We start from the raw sequence: 8888 nt of genomic DNA, 5'->3' as shown, positions 1-8888 counted from the left end.
ACTAAATCTAAAGTTGTGAAAAAAGTAGGCACACTCTTCAGCTGCACAGCACACAAACATCTGCGTTTACATGATCCACACGGTTCAACTGCAGCCTGTGTATACCGGAATGGTTCACTTAATGTGATGGATAGGGCATAGAGAGCATAATTTGGCTTTTCAACTTATTTAACTGTCTGTTTAAGATTGACCGTTGCATTGTTTCACCTTTATAAATCAGGATAATTCAGTTCTGTGAATAATTAACAGCACAGTTGTGGAATCCAAAGTTTAGCTCATCTTTTGGCTGATTAAAATTAGTCACAAGTCTGAATTGTTTTGGAATAGAAGCCATATAGTTGTTGATTTTGTGACAGCTCAAGTACAGATGAGATTGACCATGATTTGAAGGGTTCTGAGGGTCCAACTGTCTTACAAAGTCTCAAAAGCTTTATATACATGTGCATAATAATGCTCTAAAGTTCTCCGTGGGTTCAAAGAGTTGCACCTGACCTGAAAATACCTCGTGTTTATCTTACCCAAAAACCAACATTGGACATTGATACACCTGAGCTCAAATGGGCCTTAGAAAATGGGACCAAATTTTAAAAGAACCTGTGGTTAGACTTCACTCTCCAGCATGTGCACCCGATGCATTGCCAAAAATTTGTTTCAAGTCCTTGCACAAAACACAATCTTCCAGAATATAAACACGAGTTCTGCTGATGTGTGCATGTCTTGTTTACGGGTGTACTGATCAAAATGTTCTGCAGAGGTCCAATGAAAACTGAGAGGAAACCAGTAGCAATAGAACCAGATGCAACTCTGAACCAAGGTAGGCTACAAGTCTGGCATCATTATGTCAAGTGGGAGCAGATTTAACCCAGACCTTTTCTGCATAACAGAAATCCTCAGAACTATAAAAAAAACCTTACTTTACTCAGATAACCAGCAATTTTGCTGATTTTATGTGTGAATGCTCTCTGGCTAAAGATGTGCTAATACTCAAAATGCATGCCTTTGAGTTGGATGCACTTATCTCTCATTAAAACCTCCACCATCACACACAATCAGCAAACCACTAAGCATCACTTGTGCTGTTTCTGCACCGAGCTGAAAATCAGTGCGTGACGACCCGGGAGTGTGTTTCTTTAAGAATGTAAGGTGGGTGAGCCCCTTTTCCTGACGCACGCCTGGTATGCAAACATAAATTTAGCAGCAACGTGTTTGCTGGTGGAACAAAATATCTGGAAGCGACCGTGAAGTGTCATGCCGTCTCCGCCACTTTTTTTGGCTGACTTTGTCTCATTTGTGACTCAGTAAACCGGAGCCGGGGCGCAGCACAGAGAGAGAGAGGAGAGTGGAGCAGACCTCTTTCTCCCTGAGTGACTGGAGTGGAGAGAGGCTGGGGGACAGGCAGCCAGTGGGCGAGCAATCACAGTTGTCTCTCTACACTTTGCAATCACTTTGAATTTGTCAGCGTCAGAGATGACAGGAGGCTGTTTGTGGACGGTCGGACTGGTTCTCCTCGCTGTTTGTGTGAAGGTAAGCTGATTCATTTACTGATCCTGTAACATCTATAACATGAGAGGCGCGTCTCTGCTGTCTGATGCGTTTGTGAAGTTGACGCACCACCAAGCTGATATAATTAAACGCATTTATTTCCTAATTTACTTTATTTATTTCTTATAGGGAAAGAGAAAAAACCCACTTCAGTCGTTTATCCTATTTCTAAAAAAACAACAAGGGCTCAGCCTTGCTTATCTGACATATTTTATCATAATAATAATAAAATAGCACATTACTTGGTAATGGTTTAAATATTAGCATGGCACTGAAATTGCAAGTATTTCCAGGAAACTCGCATAAATAGACCTCAGATCATTTTCTAAGAATCATTCATTTCTATTTTGGACTTAAAGAAGAGTTCATCATCCTCCAGTGATGCTGGAGAACCAAGGATGAGAGAAAGATGTTAAGATATAGTGTGGAAAACCAGGGATTGATGGTGATAGAAAGGAACAGCTGGTAATAATGTGTCAATAAATAAGGAATGATAATCAGGAAATTGAGAGAGGATGGACCAGTTTGAATATAGTCTGACAATATGTGATCAGATGAGGGATATAATTTGCTCTGTGTCGCAACTGCTTTGAAATTTAATAGGGAGAGGACAGGTCATCTTTTGAAAGGTCATACCTTATCAGCCTAGCATTGAACAAACTTCTAAAATCAGTACACTCAGCATGCACTAATCACCCCTGGAATAGTTGAACATGTTATCTTCTGCAGGCCTGTCATGTAAGGGCAGACGCACATACTGCATAACGCCACAAAGCAGTTGTTTGGCCTCCAGACAGATTTTAGGGCTCAAACAGAGGGGTGGGATGTCAGCATTTGTAAATGACCGCGACAGGTGCTAATAGCAGTTCAAGGTGATTTGGACCTCAGACACCCTGGCTGCCATGTAGCCCAGCTGAGCACGTCCACACTGTAATCAGTGAATGTCAGCGACAGAAAAGCGCTGGAGGCTTTGTAACTCTTTCCAGGCAACTGTCCAGTGCTATCCTGATTATGTTACAGTTCAAATATTGAGACCAAAATCAAGAAATGCCACATTAATCGTCTGTGTATGGGTACGAGCATCTGTGTTTGCAAGAAACAACACATTTCAGATGTTTGGAACATGTTGTTGGTTTTTTAGAAGGGTGTGTGTTTAATTCTCTTACATACACAAAATAGTCTGCGGTGAAAGTGCCATAGAAATTATTGAATTTAACTCGATGAGCTGTTTAGTTCTGCGTCCAAAATTGTCTGAAGTGGTACTCTCTCACGCTGACTTCTGTGTTAGTGGTAGCACTTTGCTTGTTTTGTGAAAAACTGTGAAATTACTCAGTAGGTATTTGCTCAAGTGGTCAAGTAGCTACCAACACATGACACGTTTTCCCTTCTGTGCAAGGAGTGACTGTGCAGCATGAGTCAGCACTGGTCATTTATCTCTACACACACACACACACACACACACACACACACACACACACACACACACACACACACACACACACACACACCAGAGTGACCCGGTGCTCTGCTTCAGAGACCGGGGATCAACAAGTGCTGCCTCCTGGGGTGTCTGCTATGCAGTGGCCTTTTCTTTTCATCTCCACTCTTGGGTCAGTGTCTCTGCATTACTGTTTGACAAAAGAATGAGACTCTATATTTGTGTGTATGGTTGTTGGAAGTTGTGCTGCGTGTGATTTGTGTGTGTGGGCCAAATGGCCTGTGGCTCCGACCCTAAATGGAATAGACCTTCCTTTGTGAGTGACATAATGACGTACCACGAGTGATTCTTGGAGGGTCTTGTTGCCTTCACACCATTCCCTTGATTTACGTAGCAAAGTGGAACCTTCCAGAAACTTTTTTTTCCATTTTGCTGGATGAGGATGTAAAGGTGGCTGTGTGCACAGGAGGCCGTGCCCTTTAAAGACACCAAGCATCTCTGGGCACTGAGGTTAGTGTCTGTAAATAATGATTTGGCACCTGCTAGTCCCATGGAGCAAAACAAGTCCCCTTTTTCCAACACAGATCAACATGGATATTCTGGTGAATACATTTTTAAATTCTTTTTTGGCACTTGCCTCTCATTGCTCTCAGTGCTTCTCATTGGTTTTGCACCAAGTATATGGTGAAAGTAGGTACTGATTCGATACCAATGTCTTCTTTTTCCAAAATATACTGTGTGCATCTGGTTAAGATGTGTGTATCCTAACATGAACAGACCATGTTGCACCTCTGCTGTGGTTTTTAGCTGAAGTCGCTTCCTGAGCTTCTCTTTTATCAAGCTTTGTTAAACATGTAATAAATATGTTCTGTCTATGCATTTTAAGACACTCCAATGGGTTGAATCAAAACTCAGTGTGTGCTCTGTTTAACTTTTTTTTCTCCAAAGCAGATCAACACAGATATTCTGCTGAATAAATTACCGTAACAAGCAAACAGACTGACAGTCATATCTCTTTTTAAGAAGATTACTTTGCCTTTGGGAATTATTGATGAACGACATGTTTTATGGTTTTCAACATGTCAATGGCGAGACAGTTTCCCTGCTTCGGTCTTCATCACAGTGTATGGCCACTCTTTAGTGCATGCCGTTCTTCTAATTATCCAGCTAGAATTCAAAAGGAAATTAGCCACAAAAGCAACAGATTCTGCTGTTTATTCAAGGAAATGGTCCCTCTCAGAGTCTGAATGCAGTGAGCAGAGTGAATTGAACTCCTCCGGACGGGGAAGCTTTGGGGTCTGATGGCAGGATTAAGTGGGGTCACAGCGTGCAAATGGTCCCAATGGAGCGTCCGTCAACAACATTTCTTGTTCTCCGAGACACGCTCCTCGGCTTGATCGCTTGATCATAAAAACCACAAACTATCCAATTAGTTTTCATGAGTGCCTTTGTTGTGGACGCAAGTGGAATGGGAAGTGAATTAATTTTGAGAGGGATTGGTCCCACTTGAGGAGTAAAGGAAAAGGCTTCAGAGAACATCTGGCCTGTGATGGATGGATGGAGCAAGTTTTTGGAGTGCGTTAACAAAACCAAGTGTTTTCAGTTACACTGCAAAAGCCTTCATACTCATCTCATTGTTCCCATCTGGCCTTAATCTGTGGAGTGAGACTGAGGGTTGCTTAGTGTGGAAGTGAGGAAGTGTGTGTGTATGTGTCTCAGGCCAAGGCCAAAATGCACTGGTACTTGTGTTTGCATAAATTGCCAATGTACCCACGAAATGTTTCACTTTTCAGGGAGTGCTGTTAGTGCTCCTGGCACAGTGGCAATGTTTCCTGTGTGTCCGGCTCAGGTGTGCCGAGATGCTGCTCTTCCAATCTTGGAAATCTAGAGAGCAGGCATTCATCCCTACAGAGCCAGGCCAAAAGGAAGTAGCCTCACACTGTTCTCAGTAGGCCAATGAAGAAAAGTAGTGCTGAACAGAACAAGAGATATCAGCTCCCAAAGAAAGTTCAGTTTCAAAAGTATTTGCAATAAACACGTAGCTAGGCTTGAGTCTAGAACTTATCTCCAATTTATGTTGTTTCTTTTACTTGAGCACAAAATCTCATGCCACCATTTTCTTCAGTACAAAGAAGCAAGATAAGTGAAATTAAAAAATCCCTAATCAGAGATGAGTATTTTTTTTTTTACTGAACAGATGAAATTATCTCAGTAGCAGTTCACACTGATAGGAGTATCTCTGATTTTGTAATTTTTAAAAGACTATTTCCCCTTTTTATGATAATGCATTGACTGTCACTTGCTCCTTGTGATGGAATATGACATTAGGGCTAGTTAGCTTTGGTTGACCATACTTTCAAAGAGTACCACACATTAATGCACGCACACATGTAAGCACTTATGCACACACCATGGGCGTTTTCATCAAGATGGGGTACAGTTATTTCAGCGCTGCGCACACCTACCAAGCACACCTTTCAACACCATGGACAGCACCTCCATAAGACGAAAAATTATGTTTTGTCTCCCAAATCCACCAAGTTATTTGTCAGTGTGCACAAGTCCAGGCTGCTGGCTCAATGGCCTACTGTGACACATTCTCTGCCAGCTTTTTAAAGAAAAAAGAAAAAATACTGATAGGTGCAAATCTTTTTGTATAAATCACTTTATAGGCTATAAGATAAAAAATAACTTACAACTTAAAAGCTTACATCTTCACAACACTTTGTCACAAGCTGGTTGCATGTTTACCAAGATTAAAACCTTGTTAATAGCAAAAACTAAGAGAAAGTTTCCTGAAGAAAGTTACCTTTACGGCAATTACTGGGTACATTACACATTGCATTCTTTCTCTTTTAGTTATTTTTTCTGGAGCTCTTAACTCCCAGAAAAAATAACACGCTTATGTGTGGTTGTCTTAATATGACCTTTTATATCAACATTTCAGCCGTGCACCACCGAAAATGTACTTCAGACATGTGGTGCATTTCTATTTTTATATTGTTTTAGGTAATGATGAATGGGACAGAACATAATAAAAGTCTATGTAAGTGTTGAAAGCAATTCTAATATGATATTATGAGAATTGTGGTAAAGACTTGGATGATTTGTTAATGAATGTTGAAAACCAGGACATTTTAGTGTTTTACAGATATTTGTTGGGATTCTGGACAGCCAGCTTGAAACCGGGACAATCCTGGACAAACTGGGATGTCTGGTCACCGTAAGTTAGCTTGATTTAGCATAAAGACTGAAAATAGGGAGAAACAGCTAGCTTGGCTCTGTGCCAAAGTACAAGGCAGCATGTCGAGCTGTAGGTGCTGGCAGCCAAATTTTCATACCTTTAGACAGGGCCAGGCTAGCTGTTTCCCCCTTGTTTCCAAGTCTCCAAATATTCTCTTCTAAAAAAAAAAAAAAGAAAGACAAAAAGAAAGAAAGAAGAGGAATTGTATTTTCTGAAATGTCAGACTTTGCAGGAAGCTTTTTTGCTTTCTGGTAAATATTTAAATCAAAAATAGATACCACTCTCAAATCTGTCCATTAAATGTAGCTGTAGCTACTTAGCTTAGCTTAGCATAAGGACTGTAAACAGAGGCCTAGCCTGGCTCAGTCCAAAATTAATAAACCAGGATTTAAAGCACACTAATTAACATATTGTATCTCATGTGTTTAGTCTGTACAAAAACCACAATTGCAAATTGTAGTGTGTGCTAAGCTAAGCTAACCTTTCCCTGGCACTAGTTTCATATTTAGCATACCGATATGAGAGCGGTGTTGATCTTCTCTTCTAACTCTCGGCAAGAAAGTGAACAAGTGTAATTCCAAAACTGCAAAACTAATTCTTTAACATCAGGAGTTGATGAACATGAACTAGACCATGTGCAAATTGAAAAGATGTGGAATGGAGAATAAGGCTTTGCAGTTTCCTCTGCAGAATCTTGTGGAATTTGATATTGTTGTTTGCCTTTCAATCACTTGATGCCGAGTTCTAATAACATGCTTTGACTGAGTGCCCAAAGCATCCTGTGCCAGTAAATGGCATAGCTCTCTGGAATCATGTTGCAGTGCTGTGCCAGAGTGTTTCCAAGAGCGTATGTTGCTCAGACTGCAATATCAAAATGTATAATGAGTTTTTGTGGTTTCATGTGGTTCTTAGGACATGGAAGATGTATTTTTGTGCCACACATACACTGCAAAACTTAAACTTTATATTAAGCTGCAGTCACGCATTGATAAAGAGCTGCCAGCAGATGGCAACATTACAGCAGAGGGACTTTTTGTGTCCAGTTCACAAGTGACAGATTCTGTAGCTCCCATGGCCATCACAGATAGTCGGCTCTATTGTGATTTTGCAGGTGGCTGCCCTCTGTCCCGTCTCCGTTTCCTCTGGAGCCCCTTGTGAATGTATTTGTTCCTTCATCATGAGGTTTATTTGTCATTGCGGAGCTTGAAAGCCGAGCCTCTGGCATCCTGTTCCTCTGATGAAACATCTTGGGCTCCATCTGTAGTGAGCCAACGTCCCCTCCATCAGGATGATTGAGCGTTGTTGTTTTATCCTGTTGTGTGTTCCTGGACGCCAGCTCAAACTTCATTTGCAGCAGCCGGGGCCCTCCGTGCATCATCTGGCCTCCACATTTTTCACACTGCCGATCTCAAAGCCGCAGAAACTTGCAGTCGAGCGACTCTGCCTTGGCTTAAGCACATGCGTCTAGTTCTGTCTGTTCCGTACTGGCCCGGCCTTGACCTCAGATCTGTCCCAGGGTGGGATTGCAGCAGGAGTGCCGGGGAGTGGTGCTAACGAGAGGGGAGAAGCAGCACTCATGGCCCCCTCGTGATGCCTAATTAGAGGGGAGGGCAGGTAGGAGGTGTGTGTGTTTGTCTGAGTGTTGAAACAGTCCTGGGGAGGATTGTCAGGAGAGAGGAAGAAGCCAGATTGGACACTGCAGAGGGAATGAGACAGGAAAGGAAGAGAGGAGGATAATAGAGGCAAAGAGGTCAAGAATGGTGGAGAAAAAGAGGAACAAGACAGAAGAGAGCATATGAGAAATGTGCAAGAAGATGGTTCGCTATTAGGCAAGTCAGGCTAGAGGACTGAAGGGAAAAATTAGGTCATAAGTATTCAAGGAATTGACGTGTTAATGTGACAAACAATGTGATGTACAAGTTCGAAGCCAAGTCCTTCACCAGATGTAGCACGTGAAAAAGAATAAAATTGAATAACATCTTTGTCAATGAGCAGGGTTAAATAAAATGCAGTAAAATAGAACAAAAACCATCACTGACTTGGAGAGGAAAAGGTGGAAGATGAGTGCCACGGTAGAGGACACAAAGGAAAATTAATGGAGTGATATTGATGTGGATTTAGGTGAAAGCAAGAGTAGAAGGGGACACACACACAGACACAATGATGTCTGCAGAAAGGGGGAAAAAAAGAGCAATATTGATGGAGTGAGAGTGGAAGAGTTGCATGAAGCATGCACATAGAGCCAAAGGCCAAGCAGAGGAAATGTAGAAGTAAGCCACTTGCATTAAGTGGGAAAAGTAAAAACAAATATCCAAATGTTGGATATTTGTTTTCTGGAGAGAGAAAATGGAGTTGCAGTAATTCCAGGTTCACTGACTGGTTGACAGGCATGAAAAACAAACATGAGACTGGCTATCTCTCACTGACCTCACTCCTTTGGGAGAGAGGGAGAAAAAGGAGATTGCATATGAGTGTTAGAAAGGTTAGGTATAGAGGGGAAAGAAAGGATGGATAGTTAAATCCACTGAAAGCATGATTGACTGAGGGGCAGCAATGCTTGTGTCTGACAGGGTCTCCACGGCCGGCTGCGGTGAATGTTTGCGAGGCTAATGATGCTTCCTGGGGTTCTCACATCTGCTTCCCTCCAGTGGCCACATGTGCTTT

General features: G+C 41.9%; 1 protein-coding gene across 3 annotated transcripts in view; it reads left to right on the top strand.

Annotated features, from left to right (window-relative positions):
* Positions 1–1421: 1421 nt before the first annotated feature.
* LOC134005781 (ADAMTS-like protein 1) overlaps positions 1422–8888 on the top strand; it is a 94002-nt gene continuing 86535 nt past the window's right edge. For all 3 annotated transcript variants that reach the window (XM_062444774.1, XM_062444773.1, XM_062444775.1), the window contains exon 1: positions 1422–1524. In XM_062444774.1, the coding sequence (XP_062300758.1) occupies positions 1468–1524 (57 nt within the window). In that variant the 5' untranslated portion in view covers positions 1422–1467. The remainder of the gene's footprint in view (positions 1525–8888) is intronic.

This window comes from Scomber scombrus, chromosome 23, assembly GCF_963691925.1.
Source record: "Scomber scombrus chromosome 23, fScoSco1.1, whole genome shotgun sequence".
Taxonomy (NCBI): Eukaryota; Metazoa; Chordata; class Actinopteri; order Scombriformes; family Scombridae; genus Scomber; species Scomber scombrus.
This window is presented reverse-complemented; position numbering and strand designations above follow the sequence as displayed.